Consider the following 18,332-nt stretch of genomic DNA (forward strand, 5'->3'; position numbering starts at 1 on the left):
AACAGCAGCCTCACAAAATAGCCTAAGTTAACACACAAAAGGTATCTTTGGGAAAACAACAGTTAAAGGTGACCTTTTCCCCTATGCCTTTCAGTTCAGTTCATTTCAGTCACTCAGTCGTGTCTGACTCTTTGCGACCCCATGGACTGCAGCACACCAGGCTTCCCTGTCAATCACCAACTCCTGGAACCTACTCAAACTCAGGTCCATTGCATCGGATGCCTTTAAAAAATAATAAATCAGCTGTTGGTAAAATAAAATGGATTTCCATTAATTATACACTTTTAAAAGTCCCTCCCCCTTTTTTACTTTTTTTTCTGACATCCAGGTAGTACAGTGTGTTTCACCAAAGGGACCCCTGGCTTGTTCAAGAACATACTTTTTTGGAGCTACTCATGTTCCTTACTTGGGTAAGTCCATGTAAGTTGTCTCATCAGCTCGCCTATTCTCCCATGAACTAGAGATGGACTCAGGATTTACTCCTTTCCTCAGAAACACATTTTATAGTCTCTGATTCCCTCTCTGGTTCCAAGTGGAGAGTTATGCCTAACACGTTTCACACAGAGTGTATTTCAATGGAGGAATAATTATCAGCTCAGTATATATTAGGTCTAATCATATGTAAGACCATGTAATTGGTATCAGAGGGAAGGCAAAGATGAGTCAGCTGCAGTTGCAGATAGGAGATATGGGCTGCAGTGGGAACTTGGATGACTCAGCCAGGTGCCTGTTATTCTTGTGAGAAAAGTGAGAAAGAGCCACAGTAGAAGGGTACCCATAAGCTGGGAACATTGACAGGAGCAAGTGTCAATGCTCTTGAAAGGCTAGGCTGACTGAGGCTGTCCTCCTTGCTGGGCTAACCAGAAGCTACAAGACATCCAAAGAGACATGGAGAAGAATAAATGAGGATCCCGGCACTGTTCCACAGAGGAGAGTACATTAGAAACCAGGCTTTTCTCCTGAGAGTTATTATGTAAGCTGGGAAATTCTGAACATAACATGACTTGAGTTGAATTAAGGAGATGAAAAAAAGAGGTAGAACTGAGCCTGTTTACTTATACCTTCTTTTTTACAAAATTAAATACAGAGGCAGAAACTTTCTGAAGCCAAAGATTCCACATGTCTTCTTTGGTGTTTAGTGGTGATGCTAAGTGTGTTGCCAAGATCATTGTCCAGGATAAAGGTCTAGGAGGATATTCACAGAAGCTAGGTTTCACTATTATTTGTACTTGTACAGTATTTAACTCGAAAAAAAAAATACAGTCCTTGACATCTCCTTCAAAATAGGAAATTCTAGTCTCCTTGTAAAGTGTTTGCATTTCCTATAATCTTCTCACATTCGTAATAAATGGCCCTCTTTCACAGGAGATGACAACAAACTGTCCAAGAAAACTGAACAAATGTAAGTCTTCATTTCTATTACATTTTTTCTTTCTGAGTTAAGTTATTCAGAAGTTGAGATCATCACATCTACCTCCTTTTGAGATTGACATTGGGTGGGACATTTTCTTTTAAGACTGAGCAGAGCTGTGTGGTCTCCCAAGATGTCTCAGCCCCTGTCTCTCATCTTGGAGTCTAGGCTAGAGACTCTGCCAGGTTTGCCATCTGTTCCTCTCTCCAGAACTCAGAGACTTCCTACCTGCACCTCCATGCATTTAAATACCATAGCTCTTCTTTTTTTCTTTTTTTAAAATGAAGAACCAGGCTTCCTTATTTCTTTTTTTTTTTTTTTTTGGCTGCACTGGGTCTTTGTCTCTAGAAAGAATGAGCTTCCTCTAGTTGTGGCAAGCCGGAGAGTTACTCTTGCAGTGTGTGGGCTTCTCCTTGTTGTGGCTTCTATTGTTGCAGAGCTTGGGCTATAGGGTGCATGGGCTTCATTAGTTGTGGCTCATGGGCTCAGTAGCTGACGTACATAGACTTCGTGCTTCATGACATGTGGGATCTTCCCGGACCAGGGATTGAACCTGTGTCCCCTGCATTGGCAGGTGGTTTCCTAGCCACTGAATCACCAGGGAAGTCCCACATAACTCTTCTTAATATGTTTTCTATATACTTCATTTCATATTAGGGATGTTCAAAAAATAGAACATCCTGAAACCCACTGCTAGAATCTGTGTGAAACCATATCTAGTCTGAGAGGTATTTCCTCTGAATCTGACACACAGACTTATGGACCAGAACTAAGATCTCAGCTCAGGTCATGCAGCCTTAGAAAGGTCCTAGTATTGACCTCCACACCCTCCTACCCCACACTCCCATCACTATAGCAGGAAACCAAAAATAGGAAGTAAACTCATTAATACTTATAGTAGTCTACTTGGGTTGCCCTAACAAAATACTGTCAATGGGGTCACACAGAGTCGGACATGACTGAAGTGATTTAGCAGCAGCAGCAGCAGCAGCAACAAAACATCACAGCCTGAGTGGCTTATACAACAGAATTTATTTTCTCACATTCTGGGGGCTAGAAGTCAAACATCTCAGTAGCAGCAGAGTTGGATTCTGGTGAGGCTTCTCTCCTTGAGTTGCAGACCACCACCTTCTCATGTGTCCTCACATAGCCTTTCTTCTGTGCTCACATGGAGAGAGAGAAAAGCCTCTAGTATCTTTTCCTCTTATCAGGACACCAATCCTATTGGATTAGGGCCCCACCATTACGACTGCCTTTAACTTTACCTTTTAAAGGCCCAGCCCTACCTCCAAACATTGAGGGTTAGGGCTTTCCTATGGATTTTGGAAGGACATAATCAGTCCATAATAATTCAGGAATCTCTGAGTTCCATAAAGGGATTTTCATTCAGAAATATGAACATTAAATAGAGTTCTGTTATTACCTAATTAGATATCCTGGCATAAACTAGTTAGGTCTCTGCTTCCCAAAGGTAGGGGACACACCACAGAGAATCATTTAAGGATCTTTTTAAAAAGATATGTTTCCCAGGTTATAGTAGTTCTCAAAACCACTAAATCAGACTTTCTAGAGTAGGACCCATATGGCTCTGTTCAAAACATATAAAGTCACACTAGAAAATTTGCAATAAAGGAAAAAAAATAAGATTAGCCGTAATTCCTCCTCTTTGACACTGCCTATTAGTATCTTAATGTATATCTTTTTGTTGTTTTTTAATTATACATACAGGTTTTGTGTAGCTGCAGTTACAGTATGTATAGTTTTTTGTGGGGGTTTTCTTTATTTTAGCAGCAAGTCACCACATTCTCATATGTTGATGGATATGTATTGTCTTGCTTTGTACCTGCTTGTACTTCCATGCCAGTTGTGCTTAACCATTGCCACAGATCCTCATTCTGGACCCTTAGACATTTTGCCTAAACCAAATCCATTGGTACTGTACTTCAGAGACGGATGTTGAGTGGTGCTTGGGCCCACATCAGGTGATTTGTTAAGTCACAGGGCTAGTGGAACTGGGGCCTAATGGAGTCCTAGTGAAGGCAATAGCAGCACTATCCAGCCATAGAGCAGGCCCTTCCCTGATCATGGGTCTCTGGACTCCTGTCCAGGCCTTTTTATGAGTCAGAAGTCAGGAAGCTTTGTATTGAACTCTTGCCTGAGGGTCTGTATAGGAGAAAGCCAGGCAGGGTGTCAGCCTGACTAATGGTACTGAGCGATGTTTGAAGTCAGCTGGGTGAAAAAGAGAGGAATTGTATATTTTTGGCCTCTATAAATCTTTGCCCTTAGAATTGAAATGTGGAGGCTTCTTGTCATATCTGAAAGTGACCAAGCTCTTGGACAGTGTCCCTGCCGGACACTTTGCTTACCAGGACGTACCCCCCTGCTGTAGCCTAGTCAACAATCTTCAGGGTATGTTGAACCTTGGAGCTGTCATTTTGTTATGTGTTGTTTCTCATTTTCTTCTACCCAACTCCAGTGTCTTATCTGCAATGACAAGGTGTGGTGATGGAAGCCAAGAAGGAAATTGGCAGTGTGGTGTGGCACAACAGAAAAGCACAAGGCTAAGAGCAGACCTGAGTTCAGTTGTGTGATTTTCTATGGCTTTGCACAACTTATTCCACTGCTGTAGGCCCTACTTGTTTTGTCTGTAAGATGAGAATGACCAAATCATTTCTCTGATCCTTCCTGCTATCAAACTCCCTCCTTTTGCCTTCCTTTACCTGTTATGGGATTCTCAGGCTTAAACATAGGCATATTCTTAGATAAGACAGTTATTCGCCAGACACATCCCTTACATTTTGAGGCCTTGTGAATGAGTCCCTTTTCTCTGCAGGTAGTGGTGGTGGTTTAGTCACTAAGTTGTATCTGCCTCTTTGGATCCCACAGACTGTAGCCTGCCAGGCTCCTCTGTCCATGGATTTCCCAGGCAAGAATACTAGAGTGGGTTGCTGTTTTCTTCTCCAGCAGATCTTCCTGACCCAGGGATCAAACTTGGGTCTCCTGCATTGCAGATGGTACTGAGCCACCAGGGAAGCCCCCTTCTCTCTGTAATTATCCTAATAAGACCCTGGGTCTCCTCCTGAGGCAATGGTTCTCAACCAAGGGCAATTTTACTGCACCACTCCCACTAGTCCCTTCCCAACCCCGACCCCCAGGGATATTTGACAGTGTCTGGAAACATTTTTGGATGTCACAACTGGGGGTACTACTGAGAGGCCAGGAATGCTTCTGAATATCCTGTAATACACAGGGCAGACCTCCCAGCAAAGAATTGTTGTCTCGTTGGTAAGTTGTGTTCAACTCTTTGTGACCCCGTGAACTTGTCTTCGCCAACAAAGAATCAGCTGGCCCAAAATGCAGATTGAAAAACCCTACCCATTAGGGAACCAGATTGGGATTTTCTAGAGATCTTCATGGCATTCCCCATCTGGCAAAGAAAACACCCTTCTTCTAATGGCTTTGGGAAGTGCAAAGTCAGGTAAGAGCAAGATTAGGCAGGGCCAGGGGGTCCTTCCCTTTGTCAGGTGTGGTTCTTTCCTTGGTCCTTGTCTTGTCACAGTAAAAGAATTAAAACGACAGACTATAAAGCTCACACAGGCAGGATTTATTAAACAGGCGACATGAAAAATACACTCCCCAAGATGTGAGAGCAGACCTAACCCCAAAGGAGTGCCCGCCCCATTTTAGGTTTTTCATGTCCTTGTTCCCCGCCCCCACGCAGTGCTTGGAGTCTGATTTGTTTTGCCTCATGTCAGTCAGGGCTTGTATCCAGGACCAACTAGGGAAGGGTGCATGTTGGGCATGTTTTTCCCACCAAAGCTCCTTGCTATAGATTTTCCCTTTGTTCTATTTTTCGCGGGCTTTTTAAATTCTGTTTTTCATGGGCTTTTTAATTTCTTTATCTGCCTTTTAGTGCCACTTTTTTAATCACCATTTTGGACTCTTTACTCTACCTAACACCCTCAGAAGCATTCTCTGTTCTCTAAATCTGATATTTAGAAAGTGGTTTACAGCTGTTGTTGTTCAGTCACTAAGTCATGTCCGATTCTTTTCCACCCAGTGGATGGCAGCACGCCAGGCTTCCCTGTCCATCACCATCTCCTGGAGTTTGCTAAAACTCATGTCCATTGAGATGCCATCCAGCCTGTTAATTTGCATTTAAATAGAGGCTGACTTCTCAGTGGGATAATCTCTTTTGCCCCTGAGGGCTCCTACCCTGAGGTTCCAGTAGCAACCAGCCCTTAGCAGGGGAGGAGACTACTTGAAGGTGTGGTGTGGTTAGTTCCTGGAGAAGCAGCAATTCTGTGTCTTGACACCTTTCAGGTCCTCTGAGGGTCAGAGTACTCATATAGTTTTTGTCAACTAAAAAAAGATGCACAATGTGAGAGTTGTGAGTTAAGTTTCATTTGAGGCAAAATGAGGACTGCAGCCCAGGAGACAGCAGCTCAGATAGTTCTGAGAGACTGCTCCAAATTGCCAGTGGGGGAAGGTCAATGTATATAATTTTTGTGAAGGATGAGTTCAGTGCAATCAAGCTAACTTTACAAAAGATTTTCTGCTAGTCACCAGGATCTGATGTCACCATGAAGGGATTTAGTACTTTTCTAGATGTGAGGAGATGCAAGGATTGGGATCAGTTCCTGAAAATACCAAACTGTCTAAAGACCTGTTCCACCAATTTCCTTGGAGCAGAGTGCCTCACCTCCACGCTGGACTGCCTTCAGGGCATGTCAAAGGTAACAGCTGCAGCAGCACAGGGTTCAGTCTCCGAAGAGACAGATGGCATATGCCCTTGGCAATTTGTAGTTGACATTTTCTTCTGTTGAATCACAAACAGGGAGGATTGGTTTTTTGAGCAGAATTAAGACAAGCTGGTTCTCAGAGTGAAGTAAATCAGAAAGAGAAAAACCAATATCGTATTTTAACCCATATATATGAAATCTAGAAAGATGATAGTGATGAACCTCTATTTTCAGGGCAGCACAGGAGACACAGACATACAGAACAGACTTACAGACACGGGGCGGGGTGGGGAGTGGGCAGCAGGGAGAAAGTAGAGGGTGGGAGGAATGGAGACAGTAACATGGAAGCATATGCACTACCATGTGTAAAATAGACAGCCAGTGGGAATTTGCTCTATGATTCGGGGAATTCATTCTGGGGCTCTGGAACAACCTAGAGGGGTGGGATGGGGTGGGAGGTGGTAGGGAGGTTCAAGAGAAAGGGGACATCGGTATGGTGGTGATGGTTTAGTTGCTAAGTCGTGGACTGTAGCCTGCCAGACTCCTCTGTCAATGGCAAGAATACTGGAGTGGGTTGCCATTTCCTCTCCAGGACATAGGTATACCTATAACTAATTCATGTTGATGTATGGCAGAAACCAACACAGTGTTATAAACCAATTATCCTTCAGTTAAAAATAATTTTTTTAAAAATGATTCTTATCATGGTTTAACAAGAGCAAAGTAAAAGTTGGAATGGGGCACATAGCTTTTAAAAGGTCTAGAAATCAACAAATTCTGTTTTTATAGTTTTCTCTGTTTCAAATCAGTTTCTTAGAGAATGTCATTTTTGTGCATGCAGCTTTTGATGAAACCTTGTGATGTTATAGGTAACCCTTATTTTTTGTTTTTAAAGTAGGCTCTTGTCGCAGGTATATGCTACTGTTATTGAGGCTGTTTTGGCTGCCATTGCATGTTATGCTAAAACTTCCAGTCTCATAAAGGTAATTTCAATACCACATTTCTCTTTCCTTAGTTATTTTAATGTGAAACTTCTTATCCATTTGTTTTACCTTTGGACACCTTTTAATACTTAATTTTGTGTGTGAGCTTGGGCACCAGACAAAGACATGCCTTTAGAGTACTAAGCTTGTGATGCCTGGGACCTGCTGTTGTCTTATGAATGACAGCTGATTAGCAGTTCTTTGTGGATATCTGATTGTGTTAAAAAAAAAAAAATCAATCTATAGTATATTGTTTTATTTAGTAGTTTAAAATGATTTCAAAAGTTAAAAAATTAAGAGAAATATTGATTATTCTGCTATGAATTTTAATAAAGTTAGATCAGTTTGTTTTGAGCTACATAGTTTGATTTCCTATAATTCTTTGTTTTAAAAAATTAACTAAAGACTAGAAAAACTAACTTGCCTCTCCTTGATAGGCATGTATGTTCTCTTTCTCTGACCATTTTCTTTTTTGCTGTTTGTGGTTAACCTGCCATGCTGAGTTGGAGTCTATATCTGACCAAATAACAGATGAGACGAGTTGGCTTGATTCTTCCCCATTGCCGATTGGACCTCTCCTGAAGCAAATCATTTGACATTGGAAAGGTTGTGTTGTAGATATCAAAGAGACTCTAGCCTAGTCACCAGTTCCTTGCCACCTTCCCTCCTCACTGAACTTGAATCCCCCCAGTACTTGGGATTTCTCAGCCCTTGGGATGAAAGCTTATGCAAAACAACAGGTTATTCTTCTATATCAATTCTGCACCTTTGTTTTTTAACTGATTTTTATAACTTAATTTATTTGCATGTTCTTAGCATCTGGGCAAGAAATACTGAGGGCAGTGGTCCCTCCCCAAGGGCCAGGGAGAGGGGAGGAGAAAGCATTTTTCCAGGCCTCATAATGGCACCATCCCAGCTGATTACAGCTCACCAGATCAGGTTCCAGTGCCCACCTGCCTGAATGAAGTGTTCTCATGTGAATAGTAAGGACCTTACAGAAGCAGAAGAGATTAAGAAGAGGTGGCAAGAATGCACAGAAGAACTATACAAAAAAGATCTTAATGACCCGGACAACTATGGTAGTATGGTCACTTACCTATCACCAGACATCCTGGAGTGTGAAGTCAAAGGGGCCATAGGAAGCTTTAATACAAACAAAGCTAGTATAGGTGATGGAATTCCAGCTGAGCTATTTCAAATTCTAAAAGATGATGCTGTGAAAGTGCTACACTCAATATGCCAGCAAATTTGGAAAACTCAGCAGTGGCCACGTGACTGGAAAAAGGTCGGTTTTCATTCCAGTCCCAAAGAAGGGCAATGCCAAAGAATGTTCAAACTACCATACTGTTGAGTTCATTTCGCATGCTAGTAAGATTATGCTCAAAATCCTTCAAGTCAGGCTTCAGCAGTATATGAACCAAGAACTTCCAGATGTACAAGCTGGGTTTCAAAGAGGCAGAGGAACCAGAAATCAAACTGCCAGCATTCATTGGATCATAGAGAAAGCAAGTGAATTCCAGTAAAATGTCTACTTCTGCTTCATTGACCATGCTAAAAGCCTTTGACTGTGTGGATCAGAGCAGACTGGAAATTCGTAAAGAGAAAGGAATACCAGACCACCTTACCTTCTCCTGAGAAACATGTATGCATGTCAAAAAGCAACAGTTAGAACCGGACATGAACAACTGACTGCCTCAAAATTGGGAAAGGATTACGACAAGGCTCTATACTGTCATCCTGCTTATTTTACTTCCAAGCAGAGTACATCATGCAAAATGCTGGGCTGGATAAATCACAAGCTGGAGTCAAGGTTGCTGGGAGAAAGAGCCAACAGCCTCAGATATGCAGATGATGCCACTCTAATTGCAGAAAGTAAAGAGGAACTAAAGAGCCTCTTGAGGGTGAAAGAAGAGAGTGAAAAAGCTGGCTTAAAACTCAACACTAAAAAACCTAAGATCACGGCATCCAGTCCCAACACTTTATGCTAAATAGAAGGGGAAAAAGTGGAAGCAGTGACAGATTTTATTTTCTTGGGCTCCAGAATCACTGCAGATGGTGACTGCAGCCATGAAATTAAAAGATGCTTGCTGCTTGGAAGGAAAACTATGGCAGACCTAGAGAGTGTATTAAAAAGCAGAGATATCACTTTGCTGACTAAGGTCCATGTAGTCAAAGCTGTGTTTTTTCCAGTAGTCGTGTACGGATGTGAGAGTTGGACCATAAAGAAGGCTGAGCACCACAGTATTGATGTTTTCAAATTGCGGTGCTGGAGAAGACTCTTTTTTTTTTTTTGGAGAAGACTCTTTAGAGTCCCTTGGAGAGCAAGGAGATCAAACCAGTCAATCCAAAAGGAAATGAATGCTGAATATTCATTGAAAGAACTGATGCTGAATCTCCAGTACTTTGCCCAGCTGATGCAAAGAGCCCACTCATTGGAAAAGACCTTGATGCTGGGAAAGATTGAAGGCACAAGAGAAGGGAATGGCAGAGGAAGAGATGATTAGATGACATCACCAACTCAATGGACATGAATTTGAGCAATCTTCAGGAAATAGTGAAGGACAGGGGAGCCTGGCATTCTGCAATCCTGGGGTCACAAAGAGTCAGACACTGCTTAGTGACTGCACAACATGTGAACCCAGCCTGAACCAACCAGGCACCTGTTCCCCTTAACAAGATGTTTTCACTTTAATTTATTGATATATACAGAGTAGTCAGGCAAAGAGGATGGGCAGTGTTCTCCTGGCCAGATGTGAAAAGGGCCCTTTCCTCACAGCTGAATGTACTCTTTCCTGCTGTGAAAGCTAATTGTTTCTGTTTTATTACTGGTTTTACAGGCCAAGGAGGTAGCTGAGCAGACCCTGGGATCTGGGTTAAATTCCGTTGAGTTGATGCAGTTTAAGACAGCTCTACGGTAAGCAGTGGCTTATATTATCAATAAAAACTTTTATTTAATGTTTGTGTTTTTAAAACTTTCTCCCGTGTATTTGATATTATGTCTCCCCTTTGAGGAATGTTCTGGTTAATCATTAGTATATGAAGGCGAGTCTTTCATGGTTGGGGATTTATTTGAGAAGCCAAGGATGGAGGAACTGTTACAGAACTGTTTCAGACATGCTGATTAGGCTGGAATGGGAGACATGTCAGTGCTAGAACAGACAGATGTGGATTCCAAGGTTAAAAAGATGAAGCTGGGGACATGAGTGGTGAGGTTTGTTAGTGGTGATGATGAGGGGCCTTGGGCACATGAAAATGGTCACTGCTTAGAAGAGAGTTGTCCTAGGCCTTATCTGCCTCTCAGATGGTAGAAACCCCTGAGCCTAGCCATGTCTCAGCGTCTAGATGATCTAGGGATTTGGCTTCCTGGCAGTCTTGCCCTCACACACCTGGCATGTCACAGTGGATCTCTGTGTAGTCTTTGTCCATAGCTAAACCTTCAGGAACCCAGTCCACTCAACCTTCTGTCCCATATTAGGACCGTTTGATATAGTTTTTTGCGAAGGAGACAAAAGACACCAATATTAGAAAATTTCTTTAAGAATATTTCTGGGGGTTGGAGGGGAAAGGTGGCTTCATGGTGGCTCAGAGGTAAATTAATCTGCCTGCCAGTGCAGGAGACATAGGTATGATTCTTGGTCTGGGATGATCCCACATGCTTTGGAGCAATTAAGCCTGTGTGCCACAACTACTGAGCCTTTGCTTCTAGAGCCCAAGAGCCACAATTACTGAAGCCCAGGTGCCCTAGAGCCTGTTCGCCACAACAAGAGAAGCCCCTGCAATGAGAAGCCTGCACACCACAGCTAGAAAAAAATCCCATGAAGCAATGAAGATCCAGAACAGCCAAAAATAAAATAGCTAATAGATAAAAATAAAATACTTCTGGAGAGACTTAATGCAGGGGGCCCAGGTTCTATGCCTGGTCAAGGAACTATATTCCACATGCTGCAACAAAGATGGAAGATTTCATGTGCTGCAACTAAGCACAGCCAAGCAAATAAATGTTTTTAAAAAATAAATAAATAACACTTCTGGGATGTGCCCTGTGATACCTCGGCTCCATGCCCCACATTTTCTTATATCTACAGCCCTAGGTAGTGAGAAGAAACATTTAGAAAACTAAGTCAGTTAATAAGCTAACAAGAATTCTTTTGCTACAGCTCCAGGAGTGAGTGGGAATGAGCCAGAACTCTTTGGTAAAAGCTTTAGGCTTGCTTAAGGTTTCTTGTCCTTTTTTCTGGGTCTTGTGGCTCATGTCTCTGGCCCTAAGAGGAGAAGGCTAGAGGAAGTTTGGTCTCTTAAGGCTGTATGCTGACTGGTACTATCTGTTCCTGGCAGACTTGAGTTTAAGGAAGCTCCTTTGCTTTCCAACTGGGTGACTTGGGCAAGATAGGGAGCTCTCTGTGCCTCTGTTTCATCATACTCCTGCCCCCTAGAGTGATTGGACAAGTGAATGATAGCTGCTGTCTCAGTGAGTTCTCCTCTGTTACCATTGGCTTGGCTGACAGAGTCATTCCATTCCTCCTGTCCTCAGGACCTTGCCTAGAACACTCTGCCTTTCTAGGGCAAGCCACCTCTCAATCCCGTGGCCTCCTACATGGGGCTGGGATTGGGGGGCGGTGTCCCACCCTGGCTAGAGGAAAGAACAAGAGGAGAGCACCCAGGCAATAGGAAGAATCTTCACGAGCCAATTCTCCACTCTAGAGCTCCACTTCTCTCCACATGGTCGCTCCTCTCAAACTGCATCAGATTAGCAAATTCTCCCAAGGGGAACACGGGCAGTTAGCATATGACTGACCAGTATTTGTTACAGCAAAAAAATAACCTTAATTCAATTTAGAAACTTTCTTTTACAAAAAGAGTTGGTGCCAAAAGGGTTATCTGGTTATTCCTCGGTTCTGAAGTCCTGACTTAATTATACAGCAGCAATTGATTGTGGGTAACAGTCTGGCTCTGAGCAGGGATGGCAGATTGACTGCAGAGGTGTTGAAGAGAGGAAGAGGATCAGGAGAATATGTCAGGGCTGTGGGCTGGAGGCCTGGGGCACGTAGAGCTTCTCTCAGTCTGTCGTGGGCAGTAGTCACGTAGTTCTCTCCTTCTCTGTCCAAGAGTCAAGATAGTCCTGAGAATCTGCACAGAGGCAGGGCCATGACTGGAGTCAGACACTAGCCCCACATTTGCTGATGGCATGAAACCCTAGGGCTTGTAGGGACATCACATATCTCACTGGGGCTATGAGGGCCCAGCACAGGTGCCTTGCAGTGGCAGGTGTTTAGAGAGCTTGCCACACAGTGGTCGCAAAGCAGACTGACTTTTGTTTTATTTTGTTTTGGGTCTACAGCTCCAAGATGGCTTTTCATATACATGCTGTGAATAATCAGGGAAGGTAAGTATGTGTTTATGGTGTGTCCTCATTTGGGGCAAGGTTTAAGAGCAAAATAAGAGAGGCTGCCATGTAACTGCTACCATGGATGATCTTTTCACTCTTCCACACCTGGCAGTGGCATCACTCCAGGGCTGGGCTCAAAGCTGGGTGTGCTCAGCTGAGACCACTCTCTCCTGACTGCTTCCCACGGAAAGACTAGAGTCCCACGGAAAGACTAGAGTAGGGTCGGGGGTGGATCTGATTCCATCTGAGTGGAATTTTGCATACATGCAACCCAGTGTTTTGATAAAGCTCAAAAGAGATCTAAGTGTGTGAGTTGCTTGCAAGTTGAAAAATAGAGAACATTATAAATCTAATACCTGTCTTTCCTATCAATTTCCTTTTCTAGAATCGTGCCTCTGGACAGTGAAGATAGCTTATACTTTGTGAAGACGGTAAGCAGAGCTGTTAAAGGTGAATTGGCAGGGAATGGCCTCTGAAGGACATCTACAAGGGGTGAGGTAGGAGTAGGTGGGAGTCTTAGGTAGCCCGCTGGAGAAAGCTAGTTGTCTTCAGTACTCTTGCAGCTGCGGCAGTGGTGAGCCTGTGCTTTCTGAGGCTGCCAGGCAGCTGTACCAGGCTCACCACATCCACATGTCTGTGTCGAGGCACCCTAGGTGTCATCTTAGCTGGATGGGTGGGGGAGGGGGCACTGGGGGATGGTAAATATCTCTTCCTGAGGTTCGGAAGGCTTCTTTCAAGTGGCTGAGATTTCTCTGACCTCACGTGGAAATGGGAGCTGAGGACAAGCCTACCTCAACACAGACCAGATTTTCACTGGCTTCTCTGTGTTCCAAGGCCTGTGTTGATGCCCTTATTTAAGAGGAGCTTGTGGAAATAAAAACAAACGTTTTAAAAAAAACTCACAGGTGAAATGGGGTGGTCAGAGCAGAGCTTTCTGACCTCTCTACTGATGGGCCAGGGGAATGGGTTTAGAGATGCAGAAATATTGGTCCCTGGGGTGGTCTTCAGCAGCCAGAGTTTCTAGACTAGCTGCTCCCAGTCACATCCGAATCCTCTGCATCCTGCCCCAGTGCATCCTAATACAAAGAAAATTGGCAAGCAGTGCATAAGAGGATGGTGGACATCCAGCCAAGATTCTGGTTGTAGTATATGTGGGTACAAGTTATACCTTATGTCCATTCTATGGCTCCTGCCTGAACTTTAATTTCAGTGAGATTTTGATCATGGGGAACTGGGTGCACAGGTGTGGATGACTTGGAGAAAATGCATGCCCATTGCCATCATCAGTGGACAAGCAGTAGTGTTGTCTCATCTACAGAGAGTAGTACAACACGAGTAATTTTTGAAGGTTGTGAGTAGTTTCTGTTTTTGTAATGTACCTGCTCCCTGTCTGTGCCAGCATTTTGTGTTGTTGTTCTTTTAGAACTAATTGAGACTTTTTTGTAACATTACTAAGACTAGAAAATGAATACTTTCTGATGCTTAGTTTGTCTCCTTGCTAGACTTTAGATTCCCTTACTTCTCTTCTTAGATTCTTAGGCAGTGTTCTGGAAGGTGTTTTTCACTGGAGTAGGTGATTAGGAGTCCAGTACTGTGTTAAGTACACATTCAGCAGCAGCTAATGAAATAGGAAAGAAAAAATAGGATGTTGGTGCTTTCTGTCCAAATCCTGTCCTCCCTTCCAGGCAGAGATGAAGTTCTGCCTTTTCATTTAAGCCTGCCCTACTCATTTCTCCCTATAAGTACTGTATTCTTAGAGTACTCGAAGGTTGTACTACATAAATTAGGGAGTAATTCTATAGTGTGTCACATGTTGACTTATTTGTAGGAAAGCTCTTACCTCTCTAACTTTACATTGTAGGTTTCCTGAGAATAGGAACCATGTTTCATATTTTTTCTGTCCCCTTGCCACACATGGGAAGTACGTAACAAATGCCTAAAAAATACTACATATACTCTTTTTAATGTCCTCTCTCCCCTTCCTGAACACCAGAGGCCAAATAAGAAAGTGGGGATTAGGAGCTGTAGGATTTGTCTTTCTAATTGATCTGGGAACCGAATTGATCATTGTCACGTAAGAGGAACCATGTAGCCCAGGATGGTTCTGTGTCTTCAGATACTCAAAGTTCTTTGAAACAAATTTAAATAAATCTTGGCTCAGATGGTAAAATGTCTGCCTGCAATGCAGGAGACCCAGGTTCCATCCCTGAGTCGGGAAGATCCTCTGTAGAAGAAAATGGCAACCCACTCCAGTACTCTTGCCTGGACAATTCCATGGATGGAGGAGCTTGGTAGGCTACAGTCCATGGGGTCACAAAGAGTCAGACACAACTGAATGACTTCACTTCGCTTCTAGTTGTTATGCCTAATATGAAAGTTAACAAAAATAAAAGCCTATCTGTCAGTTTTTTATGCATTTCTTCATCATGACAACATGGATGAATAAGGACTTTATGGTTTGTTTTTTTTCCTTTCAACTCTTCGGCCACCTTTTTTTTTTTGGAGATTCTGTCAGTCCCTTCCATAGGCCAGGGTCTTTTGTCTCTGCCCTAAGGGTAGAGCAGGGTCCTACGCAAGGACATCAAGGTATGAAATGAACTCTAGTTTCAGGAGCTCTACACCTGGTCATTCAGCAGTGTCAGGCCAGGAGGGGCAGGAACTTGGGAGGGCTTATCATGCAACTTATTTCGTATCCCTCACCAGATCTTCACAGTCATCTCAGACTCCAGGTCATCTCAGACTTCAACTCGGGCCTATACCATTTTCTGCATGTCCTCTGCTAGATTGTCCTCAGAATTATTGTATTTTCACTAGTTTTTAACTAAATTAGAACCTTCTTACCAGCCATTCAGGAGCTTTCTCTGAGTTGCTCCAGTTTTTTTTTTCCCTGACCTATGTAAGACTCTTATTTTTATTTGTGTTGGCCATAAAATCTTGAACAGCTTTCTTTTAATTTTTTGGTCCTGAAAGGAGTGTTTGCATGTTTTTGACATGTAGACAAAAATATCTGTGAAAACATGTATCTTACTTTCCAGATTTGTTCAGAACTTGAGCCCAAACCAAAGAAGGAATTCATGAGCATGTGGACATAGTAGAATGTGACAGTGGTCACAGTTAAGAAAGGCTGTTACATTGCTTTTCAGGAAGAAGAAGCAATTTGAGGGAATTTATTGAAACATAAAGATCTTCTTCTAGCTCAAGTGTGCCTCTGACCTAGGAGCAATTGCAAGGAAGCCTAGGTGATCCTGAAGTCATCTTCCAGTTTGAGATGCATTTCAAGATAACTTGAGTTTTCCTTAGAAATTCTCGAGTATTTTTTTGCCATGTGGCTTAGTATTTTGTGGTCTATTTCTTGTGGATCTTTCCCTGAATGTTTAGGACTGACAACTGGTCTAACTCTGGTTTCTCACTTGATACAGGCTTGTATGGCCATCTATGACATTCCTGACTTGCTGGGAGGAAGGGGGTGCTTAGGATCTGTGGTGTTCTCAGAATCATTTTTGACATCTCAGATCTTGGTTAAAGAAAAAGGTAAGTGTATGTCATCTTTGGAAAGCAAAACTTGAACTTGCTTTTATATATATATGTGTGTGTGTGTGTGTGTGTGTGTGTGTATGCACATATATATATATTTGGCAAAATAAACCAGTCTAAATCAAAAGAACAGGAATAAACTGGTGAAAATATTAGAATACTTATAATAAACAAAGGGTGTATTTCCTAATTTATGAAGAGCTTTTACAAATGGATATGAAAAAAAGCTACTCAGTAGTAAATGGGCAAAAAATATGAGCAGGCAGTTCACCAGAGTGTAAAATAAAACAAATTTTAAAGTAATATATATATATTTTAATGTTTATACACACACACATGTACATAAGTGACCCCTGAACACAGGTTTAAACTACACAGATTTTTTTCAATTTTTTTCAAGTATATACTACAGAACTACATATTCCATGGTTGGTTGAATTCATGGATGTGGAACCGTGGATATGGAGGGCTGACTTTAATTTTCAACTGTGTAGAAGGTCAGCATCACTAGCCCCCACATTGTTCAAGGGTCCACTGTGTGTGTGTGTATGTGTATGTATGTATGTATGTATGTATGAATGAATGTGAATATGTACAGCCTTACTGACAGTCAGGAAAAACAATTTGAAACAATAGTTAGGTACAGTTTTTTAATCCATTATGGTAGCAAAAAATTCTAGAGAATGATAATATCCAGTGCTTGATGACCTTGATAATTTTTGTTTGGTTTTTTAATATAAACACCTGTATACTACCTTGACAAAAATTAAAAGCATAGATTGAAAAGGACTCTGTATTTAAATATGTATTTCTGTTTGTCTTAGAAAGAATAATCACATGAGGAAAGCTTTCTTCATCCCCTCATTAGGCTCTTGTCCCCAGATGAGGAATTCATTTTCTGAAGGCATCAGACTTTGTATCCTAATAAGAGGAGCTCTCACTCTTGAGGAGGGGAGGCAGTCAGGGGCCTGCAAGGTGGGCTCTGGTGGTGGGCAGTAACCGACTTGTCTGTGGTCTTCCTACAGATGGCACTGTTATCACAGAAACCAGCTTTATAATCCTGACAGCTGCCATACCCAGATTCTGCTCCTGGCTGGTTAGTGTCATTCATCGGGTGAAAATGGAGATAAACGTGGAGAAACTGGGGAGAATGTTTAAGGAAGAGTCTCTGGTGGGATGTCAGATCCTGACCTAACCAGTGTTCAGGAATAGTTTTTATCTCTGGTCTTTTTCTTTATGCAAACGAATCTAATTTCATTAACTTGTAATCTGGGGAAAGTTCCAAAAGAAAGTAACTAAATTATCTGGGTCCCTGTTAAATTGTCAAGGGAAGAAATTAATATCCTTATTATACAGATGAGGAGCCTGAGCTTTAGAAATTTTCCAACCTGTCCAGGGTCACACTGGAAGTGAGAAGTAGATCATGTGCTCGCTTTTCTGTCAAGAATGGTTGCTGCTGAGTTTTTTACAACCATGTCTCTACATGTGGAAAGGTCCCATCTTCATCTGTGGGACTTGGTCTGAATCTCTGGTGCCTTGGGACACAAAGTACTAGTAATGGTCTAAATACCTATTTCAGAATTTGTTTATATTCTGTTTCTACAATTCTGACCTGAATAAAGACAAGCAAAAGTCATCCTCTAATGTGAACATGTTTAAATGAGAACACACTCAAAATATTTTATTATGTTCTCTTTCCTTCATCCCTAAAATTAGTTTTCTCCAAAATGAAATGTAAGTGGAGGTTAACATACTCTTTTCACACATCGTAGGCTCATTTAGCTGGACTTCAGGTCCCTGTGAGAGAGCCTACCATGGCCTGGTGCTCTGCGCTTGGTATCCAGCAACCAGGTCTGCCAGTCATCAGGGCCTGAGAACCCTGGATTTGACAGAGAGACTGCTCTCTTAGAAAAATGTGAACACGGGGAGACCTAGCAGAGTTTTTGCCCTTGAAGCAGTGAATTGAAAATCTGTACTCCTTTTGGACACAGGTAGAAGATATTGAAGTAAAATTGTCTGAGAAAACCCAGCAGTCAGTTCTGGTAAGCAGCCTTCTTATTCTTAATGTTATTAAGATGAAATGGAAACAATTTATAAAAACAATTTAACATATTTCATCTTATGATAATATCCAGTGCTGCTAATCTAAGGGTTCTGTACCTCCTTGTCTTAATTCCTGTTTGTATTCTTCCCCTTCAGAGCAGAGCTCTAGAAATAACCATGTATGGAGTACACAAGAGGGATTCTTTGTGCCATTTAAACCTTTTGGTGTTTTT

General features: G+C 42.3%; 1 protein-coding gene across 2 annotated transcripts in view; it reads left to right on the top strand.

Moving 5' to 3' along the window:
* The window catches only part of DNAAF9 (dynein axonemal assembly factor 9), a 172,294-nt gene that overhangs the window by 84,806 nt on the left and 69,156 nt on the right, over positions 1-18,332 (top strand). The window contains exons 11-19 of one of the 2 annotated variants that reach the window (XM_043885152.1): positions 329-410; positions 1,366-1,402; positions 7,049-7,136; positions 9,974-10,050; positions 12,475-12,519; positions 12,908-12,953; positions 15,942-16,053; positions 17,082-17,152; positions 18,048-18,098. In XM_043885152.1, the coding sequence (XP_043741087.1) occupies positions 329-410; positions 1,366-1,402; positions 7,049-7,136; positions 9,974-10,050; positions 12,475-12,519; positions 12,908-12,953; positions 15,942-16,053; positions 17,082-17,152; positions 18,048-18,098 (609 nt within the window). The remainder of the gene's footprint in view (positions 1-328; positions 411-1,365; positions 1,403-7,048; positions 7,137-9,973; positions 10,051-12,474; positions 12,520-12,907; positions 12,954-15,941; positions 16,054-17,081; positions 17,153-18,047; positions 18,099-18,332) is intronic. The other variant, XM_043885153.1, reaches the window with a different exon arrangement.

This window comes from Cervus elaphus, chromosome 23 (genome assembly GCF_910594005.1).
Source record: "Cervus elaphus chromosome 23, mCerEla1.1, whole genome shotgun sequence".
Lineage (NCBI taxonomy): Eukaryota > Metazoa > Chordata > Mammalia > Artiodactyla > Cervidae > Cervus > Cervus elaphus.